General features: G+C 45.2%; 1 protein-coding gene across 1 annotated transcript in view; it reads left to right on the top strand.

Annotated features, from left to right (window-relative positions):
• The first annotated feature begins 16,461 nt into the window (after nucleotides 1-16,461).
• The window catches only part of LOC143485273 (kelch-like protein 10), a 37,051-nt gene continuing 29,385 nt past the window's right edge, over nucleotides 16,462-24,127 (top strand). Inside the window, exons 1-5 of the mRNA XM_076984643.1 lie at nucleotides 16,462-16,666; nucleotides 18,240-18,729; nucleotides 18,840-19,259; nucleotides 19,379-19,581; nucleotides 20,879-20,990. Coding sequence (XP_076840758.1) covers nucleotides 16,482-16,666; nucleotides 18,240-18,729; nucleotides 18,840-19,259; nucleotides 19,379-19,581; nucleotides 20,879-20,990 — 1,410 coding nt within the window. The 5' untranslated portion in view covers nucleotides 16,462-16,481. The remainder of the gene's footprint in view (nucleotides 16,667-18,239; nucleotides 18,730-18,839; nucleotides 19,260-19,378; nucleotides 19,582-20,878; nucleotides 20,991-24,127) is intronic.

The raw sequence follows: 24,127 nt of genomic DNA, 5'->3' as shown, positions 1-24,127 counted from the left end.
TCCACTGCTGTCAGTGTTAGTGTACTGGTATCGTTGTAATGCTGGTCCACTGCTGTCAGTGTTAGTGTACTGGTATCTGTAATGCTGGTCCACCGCTGTCAGTGTTAGTGTACTGGTACCTGTGTAATGCTGGTCCACTGCTGTCAGTGTTAGTGTACTGGTATCTGTGTAATGCTGGTCCACTGCTGTCAGTGTTAGTGTACTGGTATCTGTAATGCTGGTCCACTGCTGTCAGTGTTAGTGTACTGGTATCTGTGTAATTCTGGTCCACTGCTGTCAGTGTTAGTGTACTGGTATCTGTGTAATTCTGGTCCACTGCTGTCAGTGTTAGTGTACTGGTATCTGTAATGCTGGTCCACTGCTGTCAGTGTTAGTGTACTGGTATCTGTAATGCTGGTCCACTGCTGTCAGTGTTAGTGTACTGGTATTGTTGTAATGCTGGTCCACTGCTGTCAGTGTTAGTGTACTGGTATCTGTGTAATGCTGGTCCACTGCTGTCAGTGTTAGTGTTCTGGTATGTGTGTAATGCTGGTCCATTGCTGTCAGTGTTAGTGTACTGGTATCGTTGTAATGCTGGTCCACTGCTGTCAGTGTTAGTGTACTGGTATCTGTAATGCTGGTCCACTGCTGTCAGTGTTAGTGTACTGGTATGTGTGTAATGCTGGTCCACTGCTATCAGTGTTAGTGTACTGGTATCGTTGTAATGCTAGTCCACTGCTGTCAGTGTTAGTGTACTGGTATCGCTGTAATGCTGGTCCACTGCTGTCAGTGTTAGTGTACTGGTATCTGTGTAATGCTGGTCCACTGCTGTCAGTGTTAGTGTACTGGTATCTGTGTAATGCTGGTCCACTGCTGTCAGTGTTAGTGTACTGGTATCTGTGTAATGCTGGTCCACTGCTGTCAGTGTTAGTGTACTGGTATCTGTGTAATGCTGGTCCACTGCTGTCAGTGTTAGTGTACTGGTATCTGTGTAATGCTGGTCCATTGCTGTCAGTGTTAGTGTACTGGTATCTGTAATGCTGGTCCACTGCTGTCAGTGTTAGTGTACTGGTATGTGTGTAATGATAGTCCACTGCTGTCAGTGTTAGTGTACTGGTATCTGTAATGCTGGTCCACTGCTGTCAGTGTTAGTGTACTGGTATCTGTGTAATGCTGGTCCACTGCTGTCAGTGTTAGTGTACTGGTATGTGTGTAATGCTGGTCCACTGCTGTCAGTGTTAGTGTACTGGTATCGTTGTAATGCTGGTCCACTGCTGTCAGTGTTAGTGTACTGGTATCTGTAATGCTGGTCCACTGCTGTCAGTGTTAGTGTACTGGTATGTGTGTAATGCTGGTCCACTGCTATCAGTGTTAGTGTACTGGTATCGTTGTAATGCTAGTCCACTGCTGTCAGTGTTAGTGTACTGGTATCGCTGTAATGCTGGTCCACTGCTGTCAGTGTTAGTGTACTGGTATCTGTGTAATGCTGGTCCACTGCTGTCAGTGTTAGTGTACTGGTATCTGTGTAATGCTGGTCCACTGCTGTCAGTGTTAGTGTACTGGTATGTGTGTAATGCTGGTCCACTGCTATCAGTGTTAGTGTACTGGTATCTGTGTAATGCTGGTCCACTGCTGTCAGTGTTAGTGTACTGGTATGTGTGTAATGCTGGTCCACTGATGTCAGTGTTAGTGTACTGGTATGTGTGTAATGCTGGTCCACTGCTATCAGTGTTAGTGTACTGGTATCTGTGTAATGCTGGTCCACTGCTGTCAGTGTTAGTGTACTGGTATCTGTGTAATGCTAGTCCACTGCTGTCAGTGTTAGTGTACTGGTATCGCTGTAATGCTGGTCCACTGCTGTCAGTGTTAGTGTACTGGTATCTGTGTAATGCTGGTCCACTGCTGTCAGTGTTAGTGTACTGGTATGTGTGTAATGCTGGTCCACTGCTATCAGTGTTAGTGTACTGGTATGTGTGTAATGCTGGTCCACTGCTGTCAGTGTTAGTGTACTGGTATGTGTGTAATGCTAGTCCACTGCTGTCAGTGTTAGTGTACTGGTATCGCTGTAATGCTGGTCCACTGCTGTCAGTGTTAGTGTACTGGTATGTGTGTAATGCTGGTCCACTGCTATCAGTGTTAGTGTACTGGTATGTGTGTAATGCTGGTCCACTGCTGTCAGTGTTAGTGTACTGGTATGTGTGTAATGCTGGTCCACTGCTATCAGTGTTAGTGTACTGGTATCTGTGTAATGCTGGTCCACTGCTGTCAGTGTTAGTGTACTGGTATCTGTGTAATGCTGGTCCACTGCTGTCAGTGTTAGTGTACTGGTATGTGTGTAATGCTGGTCCACTGCTGTCAGTGTTAGTGTACTGGTATCTGTGTAATGCTGGTCCACTGCTGTCAGTGTTAGTGTACTGGTATGTGTGTAATGCTGGTCCACTGCTATCAGTGTTAGTGTACTGGTATGTGTGTAATGCTGGTCCACTGCTATCAGTGTTAGTGTACTGGTATCTGTGTAATGCTGGTCCACTGCTGTCAGTGTTAGTGTACTGGTATGTGTGTAATGCTGGTCCACTGCTGACAGTGTTAGTGTACTGGTATGTGTGTAATGCTGGTCCACTGCTATCAGTGTTAGTGTACTGGTATCTGTGTAATGCTGGTCCACTGCTGTCAGTGTTAGTGTACTGGTATCTGTGTAATGCTAGTCCACTGCTGTCAGTGTTAGTGTACTGGTATCGCTGTAATGCTGGTCCACTGCTGTCAGTGTTAGTGTACTGGTATCTGTGTAATGCTGGTCCACTGCTGTCAGTGTTAGTGTACTGGTATGTGTGTAATGCTGGTCCACTGCTATCAGTGTTAGTGTACTGGTATGTGTGTAATGCTGGTCCACTGCTGTCAGTGTTAGTGTACTGGTATGTGTGTAATGCTAGTCCACTGCTGTCAGTGTTAGTGTACTGGTATCGCTGTAATGCTGGTCCACTGCTGTCAGTGTTAGTGTACTGGTATGTGTGTAATGCTGGTCCACTGCTATCAGTGTTAGTGTACTGGTATGTGTGTAATGCTGGTCCACTGCTGTCAGTGTTAGTGTACTGGTATGTGTGTAATGCTGGTCCACTGCTATCAGTGTTAGTGTACTGGTATCTGTGTAATGCTGGTCCACTGCTGTCAGTGTTAGTGTACTGGTATCGCTGTAATGCTGGTCCACTGCTGTCAGTGTTAGTGTACTGGTATCTGTGTAATGCTGGTCCACTGCTGTCAGTGTTAGTGTACTGGTATCTGTGTAATGCTGGTCCACTGCTGTCAGTGTTAGTGTACTGGTATCTGTGTAATGCTGGTCCACTGCTGTCAGTGTTAGTGTACTGGTATGTGTGTAATGCTGGTCCACTGCTGTCAGTGTTAGTGTACTGGTATCTGTAATGCTGGTCCACTGCTGTCAGTGTTAGTGTACTGGTATCTGTGTAATGCTGGTCCACTGCTGTCAGTGTTAGTGTACTGGTATCTGTGTAATGCTGGTCCACTGCTGTCAGTGTTAGTGTACTGGTATGTGTGTAATGCTGGTCCACTGCTGTCAGTGTTAGTGTACTGGTATGTGTGTAATGCTAGTCCACTGCTGTCAGTGTTAGTGTACTGGTATCGCTGTAATGCTGGTCCACTGCTGTCAGTGTTAGTGTACTGGTATGTGTGTAATGCTGGTCCACTGCTATCAGTGTTAGTGTACTGGTATGTGTGTAATGCTGGTCCACTGCTGTCAGTGTTAGTGTACTGGTATGTGTGTAATGCTGGTCCACTGCTATCAGTGTTAGTGTACTGGTATCTGTGTAATGCTGGTCCACTGCTGTCAGTGTTAGTGTACTGGTATCTGTGTAATGCTGGTCCACTGCTGTCAGTGTTAGTGTACTGGTATCTGTGTAATGCTGGTCCACTGCTGTCAGTGTTAGTGTACTGGTATCTGTGTAATGCTGGTCCACTGCTGTCAGTGTTAGTGTACTGGTATGTGTGTAATGCTGGTCCACTGCTGTCAGTGTTAGTGTACTGGTATCTGTAATGCTGGTCCACTGCTGTCAGTGTTAGTGTACTGGTATCTGTGTAATGCTGGTCCACTGCTGTCAGTGTTAGTGTACTGGTATCTGTGTAATGCTGGTCCACTGCTGTCAGTGTTAGTGTACTGGTATCTGTGTAATTCTGGTCCACTGCTGTCAGTGTTAGTGTACTGGTATCTGTGTAATTCTGGTCCACTGCTGTCAGTGTTGGTGTACTGGTATCTGTAATGCTGGTCCACTGCTGTCAGTGTTAGTGTACTGGTATCTGTAATGCTGGTCCACTGCTGTCAGTGTTAGTGTACTGGTATCTGTGTAATTCTGGTCCACTGCTGTCAGTGTTAGTGTACTGGTATCTGTGTAATTCTGGTCCACTGCTGTCAGTGTTAGTGTACTGGTATCTGTAATGCTGGTCCACTGCTGTCAGTGTTAGTGTACTGGTATCTGTAATGCTGGTCCACTGCTGTCAGTGTTAGTGTACTGGTATTGTTGTAATGCTGGTCCACTTCTGTCAGTGTTAGTGTACTGGTATCTGTGTAATGCTGGTCCACTGCTGTCAGTGTTAGTGTACTGGTATGTGTGTAATGCTGGTCCATTGCTGTCAGTGTTAGTGTACTGGTATCGTTGTAATGCTGGTCCACTGCTGTCAGTGTTAGTGTACTGGTATCTGTAATGCTGGTCCACTGCTGTCAGTGTTAGTGTACTGGTATGTGTGTAATGCTGGTCCACTGCTATCAGTGTTAGTGTACTGGTATCGTTGTAATGCTAGTCCACTGCTGTCAGTGTTAGTGTACTGGTATCGCTGTAATGCTGGTCCACTGCTGTCAGTGTTAGTGTACTGGTATCTGTGTAATGCTGGTCCACTGCTGTCAGTGTTAGTGTACTGGTATCTGTGTAATGCTGGTCCACTGCTGTCAGTGTTAGTGTACTGGTATCTGTGTAATGCTGGTCCACTGCTGTCAGTGTTAGTGTACTGGTATCTGTGTAATGCTGGTCCATTGCTGTCAGTGTTAGTGTACTGGTATCTGTAATGCTGGTCCACTGCTGTCAGTGTTAGTGTACTGGTATGTGTGTAATGATAGTCCACTGCTGTCAGTGTTAGTGTACTGGTATCTGTAATGCTGGTCCACTGCTGTCAGTGTTAGTGTACTGGTATCTGTGTAATGCTGGTCCACTGCTGTCAGTGTTAGTGTACTGGTATCTGTAATGCTGGTCTACTGCTGGCAGTGTTAGTGTACTGGTATCTGTGTAATGCTGGTCCACTGATGTCAGTGTTAGTGTACTGGTATCTGTGTAATGCTGGTCCACTGCTGTCAGTGTTAGTGTACTGGTATGTGTGTAATGCTGGTCCACTGCTGTCAGTGTTAGTGTACTGGTATCGTTGTAATGCTGGTCCACTGCTGTCAGTGTTAATGTACTGGTATCTGTAATGCTGGTCCACTGCTGTCAGTGTTAGTGTACTGGTATGTGTGTAATGCTGGTCCACTGCTATCAGTGTTAGTGTACTGGTATCGTTGTAATGCTAGTCCACTGCTGTCAGTGTTAGTGTACTGGTATCGCTGTAATGCTGGTCCACTGCTGTCAGTGTTAGTGTACTGGTATCTGTGTAATGCTGGTCCACTGCTGTCAGTGTTAGTGTACTGGTATCTGTGTAATGCTGGTCCACTGCTGTCAGTGTTAGTGTACTGGTATCTGTGTAATGCTGGTCCACTGCTGTCAGTGTTAGTGTACTGGTATCTGTGTAATGCTGGTCCACTGCTGTCAGTGTTAGTGTACTGGTATCTGTAATGCTGGTCCACTGCTGTCAGTGTTAGTGTACTGGTATGTGTGTAATGATAGTCCACTGCTGTCAGTGTTAGTGTACTGGTATCTGTAATGCTGGTCCACTGCTGTCAGTGTTAGTGTACTGGTATCTGTGTAATGCTGGTCCACTGCTGTCAGTGTTAGTGTACTGGTATCTGTAATGCTGGTCTACTGCTGGCAGTGTTAGTGTACTGGTATCTGTGTAATGCTGGTCCACTGATGTCAGTGTTAGTGTACTGGTATCTGTGTAATGCTGGTTCACTGGTGTCAGTGTTAGTGTACTGGTATCTGTGTAATGCTGGTCCACTGCTGTCAGTGTTAGTGTACTGGTATCGTTGTAATGCTAGTCCAGTGCTGTCAGTGTTAGTGTACTGGTATCTGTAATGCTGGTCCACTGCTGTCAGTGTTAGTGTACTGGTCTGTGTGTAATGCTGGTCCACTGCTGTCAGTGTTACTGTACTGGTATCTGTAATGCTGGTCCACTGCTGTCAGTGTTAGTGTACTGGTATGTGTGTAATGCTGGTCAACTGCTGTCAGTGTTAGTGTACTGGTATCGCTGTAATGCTGGTCCACTGCTGTCAGTGTTAGTGTACTGGTATCTGTGTAATGCTGGTCCACTGCTGTCAGTGTTACTGTACTGGTATCGCTGTAATGCTGGTCCACTGCTGTCAGTGTTAGTGTACTGGTATCGCTGTAATGCTGGTCCACTGCTGTCAGTGTTAGTGTACTGGTATCTGTAATGCTGGTCCACTGCTGTCAGTGTTAGTGTACTGGTATCTGTGTAATGCTGGTCCACTGCTGTCAGTGTCAGTGTACTGGTATCTGTAATGCTGGTCCACTGCTGTCAGTGTTAGTGTACTGGTATCTGTGTAATGCTGGTCCACTGCTGTCAGTGTTAGTGTACTGGTATCTGTGTAATTCTGGTCCACTGCTGTCAGTGTTAGTGTACTGGTATCTGTGTAATGCTGGTCCACTGCTGTGAGTGTCAGTGTACTGGTATCTGTAATGCTGGTCCACTGCTGTCAGTGTTAGTGTACTGGTATCTGTGTAATGCTGGTCCACTGCTGTCAGTGTTAGTGTACTGGTATCTGTGTAATGCTGGTCCACTGCTGTCAGTGTTAGTGTACTGGTATCTGTAATGCTTGTTCACTGGTTCCACCCAGAGCAGAGAGCGGAATCATCCATAGCCTACCAAGGAAAGATGGTGTTACTTATTACCAATAGCTAGAATTGGGAGAGTTGTGTGAGAGTTGTATGTTGCTCGTGCGCTATTGCGCAATCTTTGTAAATAAACAAAGTGACGTCAGTCCAAAGAGGATTCTGTGTCTCGTCCTTCACCGACCCACGAACGTCACAGTAACCTGCTAAACAAATTGTGAAATTGCTGTACTTCAATTGGAAGACCAAAGGGTTAACCATCATTAGCTACAGTAGCTAGATATGTATCTTATCCAGCTAAACCGAAATGTCAGTATATAAAATCAGTAACACAATATCTAATTTTAATAAGTTAGTTCTGTTTTACATTTTTTTTTCAGTTACTTGTGGTATAACATTGTAGTGTAACCTTGATGACCCTATGCCTATCTATAACTGGAATTACATATGGTATATCATAGTGTTACGGAACGGCTCCGGACCCTTCCCTGTGGGCGTGCCGCAATGTTGTCTGCGTGTCGTTATGTCCATGTTTGTACTTCCGTGGGTGTGGGTTGTTTGTGAGCGTGTTCGTGGTTACACCTGTGCCTTGTCTCGAGATCACGTGGGTCTGTGTACTTCACCTATTTAATGTGCGTTAACGCGGTGTCTTGTGCTCGTCTTTGTCTAAAGTTCATGCCTGTGCAAGCCTCCGCATTTGCGTGCTTGCACCGTCCGTGCTGAGCTTTGCGTTGCGTTTTGTATCTCATTAAATGTTCTGTGTGCACCGTAAGACGCTGGTCGTGTCTTCTCCTTCCTCCTGCACCACAGCGTCACAGAAAGACGAGCCACGTACAAAGGACGTATGCCAGGATACGCCACCCGGGCACCGAAGGGGAAAAGAAAGAGCCGGCGTCGCCACGGCTCTTCCCCAGTCCGGCGCCGCGAGGTCTCCGTCACCGAGCAGGAGATGAAGCAGGATCCCGTCTGCTCCTACCTGCTCTGCGTCGCTCGCGAGACGGAGGACGCAGAGACGGCGGAACATTTCCGCCAATCCGCGGTACGCATGTGGGAGGAGAGACACCCCCACGCGTCCCTGGAACTGCCACCCAGGGCTGTGGGTAGCAGTAAAGAGGAGGAAAACAGCGCGTCGCTCCTGGTCTTCTCCGAGGAGGAGGAGACCAGTGAGCCTCTGGTGGTGAGCGTAGGCGCCTTTGCCCTCACCCCTCCTGAAGAAGAGTTCGGGAGTGAGGACTCCGGAGAGGAGGAGAGTCCCCCCCCCTCCGTGTTTTCCGACGAGGAGAGTGAGGGCGAAGCCTGCTGCCCTTCCCTCACGTCAGCGGCTCCCCAGACGTCGGACGAGGAGCAAGAGACCAGCCCCACTCCACCGGGCTGCTCCGACGCCGACGAGCGCCCCGAGAAGGCAGAGGATGACGTCAGCCCTCCCCCGTCCGTACACTCCGACTCGACGGTGTACTACGGAGAGGGGGAGAACGTCAGTCCCCCTCCGTCCCTGTACTCCGAGACGACGGTGTACTACGGGGAGGGAGGGAGCGCCAGCCCACCTCTGTCCGTTCGCTCGACCCTTTCCGGGTTCAACAGCAGGAGCGAGGGAGAGGACAGCGCCTCGATGAGCTCGGCGGACACTGTGTTGAAGGAGAAGGGGTGTTCGCCAGACGGTGAGGGCTCACGTTCCCCGTCGGTGAGGAGCAGCATGAGCTGGTCGTGCTACCCCGCTTCGGAGGAGCCCATGTCCCTGGACCGGAGTGTCTCGGAGGAGGAGGGGGAGCCGATGGAGACGTCGAGGGTTGACGCGTCGGCGATCCCGGTACCGCCAAAGGGACCCGGCGCGGTCAGTGGGCCAAGGTGGGGCTTCGGTGTGCCCAGGGAGAAGCCGGGGAAGCCCGCCGGCGCGCGGCGCCGAGTCCCGGTCCCTGCGAAGCCCAAGGAGAGAGTCGCCGCTCCACGGGAGAAAGCCCCGGGCGCAAAAACCAAGAGCGCCCCGAGGGGTGCAACGCGCTCCGGAGGCGCGGCGCCAAGGACTGGGGGAACTCCGCCGCCGGTTCGGTCCGCGGCGCCCGTTCCTCCTGCATTCCCTGGAGGGATAGCGCCGCCACTAGCGCTTGGGCAGGCGGTTCAACCAGTGTCATGGCTGCCTGTTCCTATATGTTTGTCCATTCCCCTATGTCTCCCTAATCTCCTTTTCCCGTTTGTTCCTCTTGTGTTTCATGTTCCCGTGTGCGTGTTTGTGACTGTGCCATTGTTTAATGTTTTCTCCCCTGTCTTCCCAGGGAGGGTGTGCTAGAGCTGTCCGCGGCGGTTCCCGCCGTCGGGGGTGACTGCTCTCGGAGGCTCGTGATCCCGGGGGCTCCGGACCTGCCCGTTGGTGTTTGTTCGGTGCTCTCCCGCTACGCGGGACGCTCCGGGAGTAGCGAGCCCCTGGCGGGGGGTTCTGTTACGGAACGGCTCCGGACCCTTCCCTGTGGGCGTGCCGCAATGTTGTCTGCGTGTCGTTATGTCCATGTTTGTACTTCCGTGGGTGTGGGTTGTTTGTGAGCGTGTTCGTGGTTACACCTGTGCCTTGTCTCGAGATCACGTGGGTCTGTGTACTTCACCTATTTAATGTGCGTTAACGCGGTGTCTTGTGCTCGTCTTTGTCTAAAGTTCATGCCTGTGCAAGCCTCCGCATTTGCGTGCTTGCACCGTCCGTGCTGAGCTTTGCGTTGCGTTTTGTATCTCATTAAATGTTCTGTGTGCACCGTAAGACGCTGGTCGTGTCTTCTCCTTCCTCCTGCACCACAGCGTCACACATAGGCCTATACAGCATTTTAACATGAGATGACATTCAGTATGGATGGTTAAAGCTACAATAGACTTTTTGTGATACATTTTCTAAACTTTTTCTGACAGTTTTTACTTCCCAAACTGAAAAAGGTTGGAACTTATAGTGTTATGTGCTGATTTCTAAGCTTTTAGAAATGTGTAAACTTTACATTACAACTGTTCTAACCACAGTGTCAGCAAAACAGACCAGAGCTGAGTCGTGTTTGCGATCGAGTCTGTTCATTGGTTGAGTGTCAGGGACCGGAAGCTTCCGCCCACAGCGATCATAGTCATTTAATTTACCTGCCTAGAGGTCATGCAGTGGAAACTAAAACCTTTATTCAAACATTAGCTTGAAATTGCAAGAAGGTGGAGAGAAAAATGGCTGGTTTATTTGCCTTCTGTTAATTTCTTTGTAGACTGCTGGGTACAGTATGTCTGCAGAGGGTTAGACTGATTTTCTTCATGCTTACAACCTCAAATGATACAAATGTGCACTTTATTTTGCATCATCATTCTTTTCAATTCTGAAATTGTATGGCCCTAGTTGGGCTGATTATAACTATATTATACAGTTGTGATCAAATTTATTCAACCCCCAATGCTGCGAAGGGTTTTATGGAATTCAGTGCACATTTGTAATTGTGTTCATAATGAAATCTTACAAGGACTTGTTAAAGAACTAAATGCAATTAGGCAGATTTAAAAGGACTGTGATACTCAGCTCCTTCTAGACATCTACTGGTGTGTTTCCAAGCATGGTGAAGGCAAGAGAATGGTCCCAGAAGACAAGAGAAGAGGTTATTGCTCTTCACAAGAATGGCAATGGATATAAAAAGATTGCGAAGTTGTTAAATATTCCAAGAGACACTATCGGAAGTATCATTCGCAAGTTCAAGTTAAAGGGCACAGTGGAAACGTTACCTGGTCGTGGCAGAAAGAAGATCCTGACCGCGACTGCTGTGCGCTACCTGAAGCGTAATGTGGAGAAAAATCCCCGCGTGACTGCTAAGGAACTGAAAAAAGACCTGTCAGATGTGGGCACTGAAGTTTCAGCTCAGACAATAAGGCGCGCACTGCATAACGAAGACCTCCATGCCAGAACGCCCAGACGCACCCCCTTGCTGACTCCAAATAACAAGAAAAGTCGACTGCAGTATGCCAAAAGTCATGTGGACAAGCCACAAAGGTTTTGGAACAGGTTTTGGAAACTAAATTAGAACTGTTTGGGACAATGGACCAGCGCTATGTTTGGAGAAGGAAGAACCAGGCTTATGAACAAAAGAACACCTTGCCTACTGTGAAGCATGGCGGGGGGTCAATTATGCTTTGGGGCTGTTTTGCTTCTAATGGTACAGGAAAGCTTCAACGTGTGCAGGGTACCATGAATTCCCTTCAGTACCAGGAGATCTTGGAGGAAAATGTGATGGAGTCAGTCACAAACCTGCGGCTTGGGAGACGTTGGACCTTCCAACAGGACAATGATCCGAAGCACACATCCAAGTCCACTAGAGCATGGTTGAACATGAAAGGCTGGAACATTCTAGAGTGGCCATCGCAATCACCAGACTTAAATCCAATTGAGAACCTCTGGTGGGACCTAAAGAAGGCAGTTGCAGTGCGCAAGCCTAAGAATGTGACTGAACTGGAGGCTTTTGCCCATGAAGAATGGGCTAAGATACCCATAGGTCGCTGCAAGACACTTGTGTCAAGCTATGCTTCACGCTTGAAAGCTGTCATAACTGGAAAAGGATGTTGTACTAAGTACTAAAAAATAATGTCACTAGGGGGTTGAATAAAACTGATAATGATGTGAGCACAGTAAAGACATTTGTGGTTATTCCATCATAAATATTATGTTATGTTTGTCTAATTTATAAGTGCCTCTTTGATATAATTGTAAATAAGATGACTGAAATGATCAAAATCAATGTCAAACTGGCCAAAACACTTTATTTCAGTGGGGGTTGAATAAATTTGATCACAACTGTAGCTATATAGATTATAGCTATAATCTGCTATACCTTAAAATGATATAGACTTCTAAATTTGTTGTAAAAATGTGCCTGTACATGTGTCTGTCCACCCGTTCTTTGCTTACGTCACAAAGACTAGACTAAAATGTATATTTGCATGACATAACCCCTGCTTGATTTATAAACACACACACACACACACACACACACACACACACACACACACACACACACACACACACACACACACACACACACACACACACACACACACCACAAAGTTGGTGTGGCCTTGCTGGCAAACTAAGATTAGCTTGTTTCTGATGTTAAATCTACAGGTTAGCATTGGCATATTTTAAAATGACTGAAAATACCTTCATAAAGTTCCCAGCTTGGTGTTTGTCCTGGTATTATTGTGAGCCTGTGCTCTCACGGTTTCTCATAAGTGGTTTACTGCATATTTAACACTATTTGTGGTCAAACAAACACCTAAGCACTGAAATAAGTCTGCATTAGAGGACCTTTTAGAGGTGGGGCTGGTGATGGACGGTGATGGATAGAGGGATGGAGCTTAGAAGTTGTATAAGCTCATCTCAAGGTTAGATCTCAGTACACCAGAGGTGTAGCCATGTCAAAAGGTGGAGCGTGTCGAAAGGTGACATGGGTGTGACAATAGCGTTCGCACAAGTATTCACTCCCAGACAGCTTGTCAACTATTTTTTATTCAAGAATGAACACAAGTGGACTCACACAAAAAGTGACTGCTACCCTGTCACAGTCCCAAGAGCCTGTCCTGTCCTCTCTCTCTCTCCCCCCTGTCCCCACTCCCACACAACAGCTTAAAGGAAGAGTATCACAATAATCCCTTAAGGGTACTCAGCACACAAATTTTAGATAAGATTTTAGATAAGAAAAATATGTTTTCTTTACATGCTGTAGTCCAATTTAAAAACAAAGAAAGAAACAAAGAAACAAACACACAAAGAAAACACATTATATAACACATTATACTCACTCACTATTCTAAAACGATTTTAACCCAAACTAAGAGAAGTATTATTTGATAAGGGAAGTATTTGATAAGGGGAGTATTATTTGATAAGGGAAGTATTATTTGATATGAGAAGCATTATTTGATATGAGAAGCATTATTTGATTTGGGAAACAATACTTGATAAGGGAAACATTATTTGATATGGGATATTAGTCTATCGAGATATGCTACCCCTGGGAAATGTTAATAAGGAAGTTATAATGGATATAAATACATGGTTCCCTTGTGCATACAGTAAACATACTTGATTTTGTAATTCAAATGCATTATAATACTGAGTTAGGCTATATTTTATGGGAAACACAACTGGGAATGTAAACTGAGACGGTAGCATTTCTTGATGGAGTAGCACATCTGTTATTTCGCTTATGCACCTTCATTCAATTGTCAGTGCATGTGTTGGACAGCTTTCTAGAAGTTAGCTCTTAGCCCTTAAATATGTCAGCTATTATTAAAAAGAAAGACTGTTGCAGAGTGAGCACAGGCATCTGAAGATTTGGGAAGATTTGCAGAAACGGTCAGGCATTCTATGATGGGGAGTTTGGTAGCCTCTGCAGTGCTAATTTCTACTGAGATATAAGCATTTGCAAATGTGTCCCCCTCCAGTAGAACCCTAAAAGTTGAAGGAAATTTCAGCTACAAAACAAAGTGGATAATTTGAACATTTATTATGTCTTGGCTCTGGACGAGAGCTGTTGTCCATGATTCAGCCCAGTTAGTGATCTATATATGTGGAGCTGTGATGATACAACCCAGTTAGTGATCCTATGTGGGGCTGTGATGATACAGCCCAGTTACTGATCTATATATGTGGAGCTGTGATGATACAGTCCAGTTACTGATCTATATATGTGGAGCTGTGGTGATACAGCCCAGTTACTGATCTATATATGTGGAGCTGTGATGATACAGTTCAGTTACTGATCTATATATGTGGAGCTGTGATGATACAGCCTGGTTACTGATCTTTATATGTGGGTTAATGATAAACTTGATGACGGAGGAGCTGGCAGCTATGTGGTCAATGTGATGTTAGTTTTGTTAAAATTGCAAGAACCTTCAAAGCCAAACAACCACAAATTCATTAAATAATGATATAATTCTGTCCTCCACATTTTCATTGTATCATTGTAATTTTGATGTCCTCCCTTGGAAAAATGTATTGCCCTCTCCTGGTGTAATGTGTAGGTGTTCCAAAATTTTCATCCATATAGTGCAGGGGTAATCAATTAAATCTTTCCGCGGTCCATTTTTGGCAGATAGCTCAGACCTTAGGTCCGGGTCCGCGGTGGCGAACGAAAGTTGTTGAGCGGGGGGGGGGGCGGGGGAAGCGAACGTAACACTCAAATGGGTGGTGAACGTAACACTCCTCTGAAAATAAATTCTCCGGTTTAAAATATAGTCTCCCGTTAAAATTTTTTTGGCATTTGGGTCCGTATCCAGTTAATCAGGAATGTGATTGGGTCCGGACAGGACGGCGTTCGGGTCCGGATCCGGACCGCGGTCCGCCATTTGGTGATACCTGATATAGTGTATTGTATTAACTAATTAAAATAATAATTTTCTTACTTTAGCTTGAGGTTTATTCTTCTGTAGCAATGCTGTGATGATGGATGAAGAAGTCTCCACTGACACTGTCTTAGTTGTCAATATTAAGTTCATTAATGCTGAAGTGACGATCACTTTGCGTGTTCATTTGATGTGTAGAGAGGTAATCAGTTGGAGTCGTTCAATCAATTTAAACATGTTTTATTTGCAAACGAAGATCTTAGGAGACCTCACAACACAACGCACTGTGCTCCTTTAAGAGGGAATGAGATCTGACAATTTACAGTTAAAACAGACACTTATACCTTTGGTCACTCCACCCAAATCGTGTGCCACTTACTGTTGTGTAAATTCTTTTTTTTTTTGCACCAATCATGGATCTATTTTGCACACTCTACAGAATTTAGTTGCCAATTATTTCCCATGACCCTTTCTCCTCTTTAGAAGAAAACATCTTGTGCTTCTGCTACGGGTGGTTCCCAATTAATTTTATTCCACAATATGTGTTGCAAAGTGTTCTTAATCACACAGGTGGCTCCTGGTATTCTGTTGAGCTCCCTTGTTATACTATTTTGATTAACCCCTTGACTTTCCCAAGTTTGTAACCTTTATTTAAAACAGGGGTCTCCAACACGTCGCTCGCGCCACCCCTTTCCGAGTAGCTCGCCAAAGGTCCAATGAATTACATATAAATTTGTAAACCTAATTATAATTGGTCCCATCGAGAAATCTACTTAAATTTATGTCCAATCAAAATTCACAGTTGTCCCTCCCATTCTAACACTAAATGATTTATTCGCCAATTATACAACAGTTAGTTCACAATCCGACTGGTTGAGAAGTGTTCTAACCCTGCAGATATGTGTGATAACAGCACGGTATTCTCATTCTCTGTATCACTCCGCGGATGCGTTGTCAAGTAATGGCATGTACATGTATTCACGATAACACACTCCCTCTCGTGTTCTATTGCTCAATTAGCTGTCAATCAAAAAGTTAGGCTGCCGTCAATATTGAATAAACCAGGGGTCACCCACATCATGAGTCGCCCGCGGGCTTGTTTTAAAAATAGCTCACTATAGTGCAATGCACCAAAGCGCTGCATCGTTTATGTTTCTGCTACTATTATAGATTGTCCGCGGTTGCTAGCGGTCTTCCCGCTTGGCAATTGACACTCGCACACGCAACTTTCGTTCGCCACCCCAACAACCCCCCCCCCCCCCCCCCACCCGCTCAACAACTTTCGTTCGCCATCGCCCCCACCCCCCGATTGATGCGTACTAATCTGGTAGCCCTCCGCCAATAATTGGTATCCAAGAAGTAGCTCCCAGTTTGAAAAAGGTTGGAGACCCCTGATTTAAAATGTATAATACTCAACTTTCCCACATTACCAAAAGAACAGCATCAAATCAGGTACCCGGGTCTTGAGAGAGGTCAGTGTCAATCTTCCTCTCTCATACAATTAAAACTGTCTTACTTATATAGGCTAGTGGTTTATACAAAGCTGGGACCCCACATACCAACATAATTTCATTTCCATTTGAAACAGATTATGTAATGAAGAAATTTCTTAATTTTTAACTAAACAGATTCAGGAAGAAGCCTCAATAATTTAGACAAAATCAGAGACAGGGAGGGGGCCCACTAGACCTTTTGACCTTTCTTCTCTGTCCAGCTCACTCATATCTACAAGAGATCTGAATTTCAGATAATTTCATTTAAACCTAAATCACTACATAAAGTATAACATAGGCCAAAGACAATACAAGCTACTTTAAAGCTTCATCTGGTTGTTACAAACACTGAACTTGTATTTACAATTAGGAATTTTGTAATCAATTATGTTTCCCCTTCCATTTAACTGTAACTGTGATTTTAATCTGAAATTATGGTACTGGCTATTGCATGAAATGTATACTCTGTCATGGTCTTAAATTAGGCACTCAAGACAGACCTTATGAAGCACATTTATAAAGCTTACCTCATCAACATATTGTATGATGTAATAGAGATTCATTCCGGAACTCTCTTGAGTCTCATGTGGCTATTAGAATTCTATTTAACAATCTTGACAGTGTTGAAGGAAGTCCTAGTTAAACTCACACGTGTCCAACACTGGTGACAATGAATGAGCAAGCAGAGGTGTCCCACGGGCGACGTCACATGGAGCGCAAAATGAGTTCTATGTCCTGCACTGCCTTCAACAATCTTCGTTTGGAGGGAAAGCTCTGTGACGTGATCCTCAAGTTCAACGATGTAGAGATCATGGCTCACAAGAACGTCCTTTGTGTCTGTAGTGACTATTTCAGGTGAGAGAGGCCTATTTCAGAGGTTGACATAAAGATGTTAATTTCTAGTGTTAAAAAAGATTGTATCGTTATTAGTTGTTATTAACCCCAAATGTATTGGATATAAGATAAGATGTTTTTTCCATAAGAATTTTTTCCATAAATGGAAAATAACTTAATAATATTACCTTCAGAGTTTAAAAGTCTGATTTCATGATTAGGATTATAACTAATCTTAATAACCTTCTAGTGAAATTTCAATGACTAAGATGATCATCATTCTCAAAATCAGATAAAAAGTGAGACAATCCTACATTTAGAATTTTATTATGTAGTCTCCAGCCTTCCTAAGTCAACATAACAGCAGTCATTCACCAGTAAATCTAGATGGAGTAAGAGAGCCCAGGACAAGCGTCTGAGCCCATTCCTCTGAACAGAACCTCTAGATCAGAGTCCTGGGCAGGGGCGATTTTAGGATCTGGTCTTTAGGGGTGCCCAGCCCCCAGTGCTCACAGAGGCACAATACCAAAGTATTGCGCAGGTGCAGAGCAAGGTTTTTGCATAATATAATATTTTTAAAATGTGTTGAGCCAGGGGGTGCTGAGCAACTTCACGGTGGTGCTCTAGCACCACTAAAAATACCCTAGCCTCGCCCCTGGTCCTGGGCCCATTCCTCTGTACAGAACCTCTAGATCAGAGTCTTGGGTCCATTCCTCTGTACAGAACCTCTCTAGATCAGGGTCCTGGGTCCATTCCTCTGTACAGAACCTCTCTAGATCAGGGTCCTGGGTCCATTCCTCTGTACAGAACCTCTCTAGATCAGAGTCCTGAGCCCATTCCTCTGTACAGAACCTCTCTAAATCAGAGTCCTGGGTCCATTCCTCTGTACAGAACCTCTCTAGATCAGAGTCCTGGGTCCATTCCTCTGTACAGAATCTCTCTAGATCAGAGTCCTGGGTCCTTGCTTGTGGATTCACTCCACAGGTTTCCGGGTTCAGATCAGGAGATTCAGATAGACATGATAAAACTTGATTCTTTTATCATGAACCCACTGATGGATGTCCTGCTGAAAGACCAGACCTCAGCCCAATTGTAGCTTCCTGGCAGACTCTGCCAGACCTTCATTTAAAATCTTGAACTCGTGTATGTATTTATGCATTCTCTGATTGGTTGCTGGATGACTGGGAGACTTCACTTAGACTTGTATGTCATCTCATATTCATTCCCCAGTGAAACATGCAGGCATGGATAGCCACTTAAGCATTCTTAAAAATTAAATCAAAACTAAAATTAAAAATCTAAATCTACAAAGGAACACTTCTCTGTTAGAATTTGTTCATAAGACCTTTCTATGACTGCCAATGATTGTCACATATATTTTTGTAAATATTTTTGGTTTTTTGTACAGCTTATTTTTCAGTGTGAAGTTTTATTATGATCACAGTGAACCCGTGAAGCTACATTTCCCCCAGAGCCCACTTCATGATCCAGAACATAAGAATAATAAATAAATAGATTACAGTTTTTTTTCATTCCAAAGGCATCAAATTACAAACTCAAACACTTAAGGGTGACCTGTATCCTTCCTCCACAGAACACTGTTCACCAGTGACTGGAGCCCTCCAGAGAAGCGTGTCTACAACATCCCTGGCGTCTCCCCACATATGATGCAGCTGATCGTTGATTATGCCTACACACTCTCAGTGCCCATAAATGAAGACAACATGGAGGAGCTGCTAGCAGCTGCAGACCAGTTCTTAGTCTCGGGCTTCGTACGTGCCTGCTGCCAGTTCCTAGAAGCTCAGCTGGGTGTGGAGAACTGCATAGGCATCTGTAAACTGGCTGACACGTACTGGTGCCCGGACCTGCGGCAGAAAGCCCACCTGTTCATCCTTCACCACTTTGAAGAGGTCGCCCGTGTGTCAGAAGAGTTCCTGGAGGTGCCGCTGACCCAGCTGTGTGAGATCATTGAGAAGGACGACCTCAACGTCAAACAGGAAGAGGTGGTGTTTGAGGCCGTCCTGCGCTGGGTCGCACATGCACCTCAGGAAAGGAGGGAATACATCGCTGTCTTGCTGTCAAAGGTCTGAAAGAGGCATTGCTGTCATAATGTCCTACATGTCTACGTCTTCATTATAAAATCCAATTAGATTGGTAATAGTTTTCAAGGCAAGTCTTTTTTTTTGAGTGCCAGGTGAGAATGGCACTCATGACAGCGGAGTACTTCATGAACAACGTAAAGGGCAATGCTCTAGTGAAAGATAGTGAGGACTGCAAGCCGATCATCATCAATGCGCTGAAGGCCATGTACGATCTGAACATGAATGGACCGTCTAACTCTGACTTCAGAAACCCTCTGTCCCGCCCACGCCTGCCCTACACCATCCTACTAGCTATAGGCGGTTGGAGCGGTGGTAGTCCCACCAATAGCATTGAGGCTTATGACGCGAGGGCGGATTGTTGGAATAATGTGACACTGGAGGGAGAGAGTCCACGAGCCTATCACGGAGCAGCATATCTGAATGGATTTGTGTACATTGTGGGAGGATTTGACAGTGTTGAGTACTTCAGAAGTGTAAGAAAGCTTAACTCTGTGGCCAGGACTTGGCATGAGGTTAGTAAGAGTGTATATGTGTGCAAGATTGTTGTGTGTGTTTTTAGTGTTTGTGTATGTGTTGTTTATAGTTTTTATATTGTTGTGTATGTGTTGTTTATGGTGGGTGGGTGTTGCAGGTCGGATCAATGCATTATCCACGTTGCTACGTTAGCGTAGCTGTGCTAAACGGCTGTATCTACGCCATGGGCGGCTTTGATGGCCACGTACGGCTCAACACGGCAGAACGCTACGAACCGGCAAACAACCAGTGGAGAATGATCAGACCCATGAATGAACAGCGCAGTGATGCTAGTGCTACAACACTGCATGGCAAGGTGGCAACACACACACACACACACACACACACACACACACACACACACACACACACACACACACACACACACACACACACACACACACACACACAACCAATTTCAGTGCTACCAAACCAGTGAGCTGAGAAATGCCTGCATGTCAATGCAAACAAATGCTCACATACATACTTGAGTTTATTCCCCACTATACACTAGAATATATTCTTACATCTGTAAGACAGATGATAATATACAGTAGTTCCATCCTAAACTTAAATGTGTTCCTTTGGATTATTTCAGCTCTTTTAACTAAATGTTTTATTTAAATATGAAATCATGAAGCATAACAATGTAGTTTACATAATGTCACACACACATCCACACACACTCATACACACACACACACACACTCATACACACACACACACACTCATACACACACACTCATATACACACATATCCACACACACTCATACACACATACTCATACACACACACTCATACACACACACTCATACACACACTCATACACACACATATCCACACACACTGATACACACACATATCCACACGCACTCATACACACACATATCCACACACACACATATCCACACACAATCATACACACACATATCCACACACACTCATACACACACATATCCACACACACTCATACACACACACACATACACACATATATCCACACACACTCATACATACACACACACATCCACACACACACATACACACACATATCCACACACACACACATCCACACACACTCATACACACACATATCCACACACACTCATACACACACACATATCCACACACATTCATACACACACACACTCATAGTGGCTGATGACTGGAACAGTATTACATATCATATTGTGTAGCCCACATTGTATGACAGTGAAGGTTGACATAGTCAGCATTGTGTGTGTGTATGATTGGGTTTGATGGGGTCAATCGCTTGTGGAGCGTGGAGGCCTATAACCCCATGACCAACACCTGGAGAGACCTGCCCACAATGATCAACCCACGCAGCAACTTCGGCATTGAGGTGACAACACACACACATACACACACACTCATACACACACACTCTTACACACACACTCATACACACACATATCCACACACACTAATACACACACATATCCACACACACTCATACACACACACACACATCCACACACACATATCCACACACACTCATAGTGGCTGATGACTGGAACAGTATTACATATAATATTGTGTAGCCCACATTGTATGATAGTGAAGGTTGACATAGTCAGCATTGTGTGTGTGTATGATTGGGTTTGATGGGGTCAATCGCTTGCGGAGCGTGGAGGCCTATAACCCCATGACCAACACCTGGAGAGACCTGCCCACAATGATCAACCCACGCAGCAACTTCGGCATTGAGGTGACAACACACACACATACACACACACTCATACACACACACTCATACACACACATATCCACACACACTCATACACACACATATCCACACACACTCATACAAAACACATATCCACACACACTCATACACACACACTCATACACACATATATCCACACACACTCGTACACACACACACACATCCACACACACTCATACACACACACTCATACACACACACATATCCACACACACTCATACACACACACACTCATAGTGGCTGATGACTGGAACAGTATTACATATCATATTGTGTAGCCCACATTGTATGACAGTGAAGGTTGACATAGTCAGCATTGTGTGTGTGTGTATGATTGGGCTTGATGGGGTCAATCGCTTGCGGAGCGTGGAGGCCTATAACCCCATGACCAACACCTGGAGAGACCTCCCCACAATGATCAACCCACGCAGCAACTTCGGCATTGAGGTGACAACACACACACACACTCATACACACACACTCATACACACACATATCCACACACACTCATACACACACATATCCACACACACTCATACACACACATATCCACACACACTCATACACACATATATCCACACATACACACACATCCACACACACTCATACACACACATATCCACACACACTCATACACACACATATCCACACACACTCATACACACACACTTATACACACACACATATCCACACACACTCATAGTGGCTGATGACTGGAACAGTATTACATATCATATTGTGTAGCCCACATTGTATGACAGTGAAGGTTGACATAGTCAGCATTGTGTGTGTGTATGATTGGGTTTGATGGGGTCAATCGCTTGCGGAGCGTGGAGGCCTATAACCCCATGACCAACACCTGGAGAGACCTGCCCACAATGATCAACCCACGCAGCAACTTCGGCATTGAGGTGACAACACACACACATACACACACACTCATACACACACATATCCACACACACTCATACACACATACTCATACACACACATATCCACACACACACATCCACACACACTCATACACACATATATCCACACACACTCATACACACACACACACACACACACACACACACACACACACACACATATCCACACACACATATGCACACACACTCATACACACACATATCCACACACACTCATACACACACACACACACACATCCACACACACTCATACACACACACACACACATATCCACACACACTCATACACACACATATCCACACACACTCATACACTCACAGTCATACACACACATATCCACACACACTCATACACAAACATATCCAAACACACATATCCACACACACTCATACACACACATATCCACACACACTCATACACACATATATCCACACACACTCATACACACATATATCCACACACACTCATACACACACACACACATCCACACACACTCATACACACACACTTATACACACACACATATCCACACACACTCATAGTGGCTGATGACTGGAACAGTATTACATATCATATTGTGTAGCCCACATTGTATGACAGTGAAGGTTGACATAGTCAGCATTGTGTGTGTGTATGATTGGGTTTGATGGGGTCAATCGCTTGCGGAGCGTGGAGGCCTATAACCCCATGACCAACACCTGCAGAGACCTCCCCACAATGATCAACCCACGCAGCAACTTCGGCGTTGAGGTGACAACACACACACATACACACACACTCATACACACACACACATACACACAAACTCATACACACACTCATACACACACATATCCACACACACTCATACACACATACTCAGACACACACATATCCACACACACATATCCACACACACACATACACACACACTCATACACACACATATCCACACACACATATCCACACACACTCATACACACACACTTATACACACACACATATCCACACACACTCATAGTGGCTGATGACTGGAAGAGTATTACATATCATATTGTGTAGCCCACATTGTATGACAGTGAAGGTTGACATAGTCAGCATTGTGTGTGTGTATGATTGGGTTTGATGGGGTCAATCGCTTGCGGAGCGTGGAGGCTTATAACCCCATGACCAACACCTGGAGAGACCTGCCCACAATGATCAACCCACGCAGCAACTTCGGCATTGAGGTGACAACACACACACATACACACACACTCATACACACACACTCTTACACACACACTCATACACACACATATCCACACACACTCATACACACATATATCCACACACACTCATACACACACACACACACACACACATATCCACACACACATATCCACACACACTCATACACACACATATCCACACACACTCATACACACACATATCCACACACACTCATACACACACACACACACACATCCACACACACTCATACACACACACACACATATCCACACACACTCATACACACACATATCCACACACACTCATACACACACACACTCATAGTGGCTGATGACTGGAACAGTATTACATATCATATTGTGTAGCCCACATTGTATGACAGTGAAGGTTGACATAGTCAGCATTGTGTGTGTGTGTATGATTGGGTTTGATGGGGTCAATCGCTTGCGGAGCGTGGAGGCCTATAACCCCATGACCAACACCTGGAGAGACCTCCCCACAATGATCAACCCACGCAGCAACTTCGGCATTGAGGTGACAACACACACACACACTCATACACACACACTCATACACACACATATCCACACACACTCATACACACACATATCCACACACACTCATACACACACATATCCACACACACTCATACACACATATATCCACACATACACACACATCCACACACACTCATACACACACATATCCACACACACTCATACACACACATATCCACACACACTCATACACACACACTTATACACACACACATATCCACACACACTCATAGTGGCTGATGACTGGAACAGTATTACATATCATATTGTGTAGCCCACATTGTATGACAGTGAAGGTTGACATAGTCAGCATTGTGTGTGTGTATGATTGGGTTTGATGGGGTCAATCGCTTGCGGAGCGTGGAGGCCTATAACCCCATGACCAACACCTGAAGAGACCTGCCCACAATGATCAAC

This window comes from Brachyhypopomus gauderio, chromosome 21 (genome assembly GCF_052324685.1).
Source record: "Brachyhypopomus gauderio isolate BG-103 chromosome 21, BGAUD_0.2, whole genome shotgun sequence".
In the NCBI taxonomy this organism is placed as follows: domain Eukaryota; kingdom Metazoa; phylum Chordata; class Actinopteri; order Gymnotiformes; family Hypopomidae; genus Brachyhypopomus; species Brachyhypopomus gauderio.
This window is presented reverse-complemented; position numbering and strand designations above follow the sequence as displayed.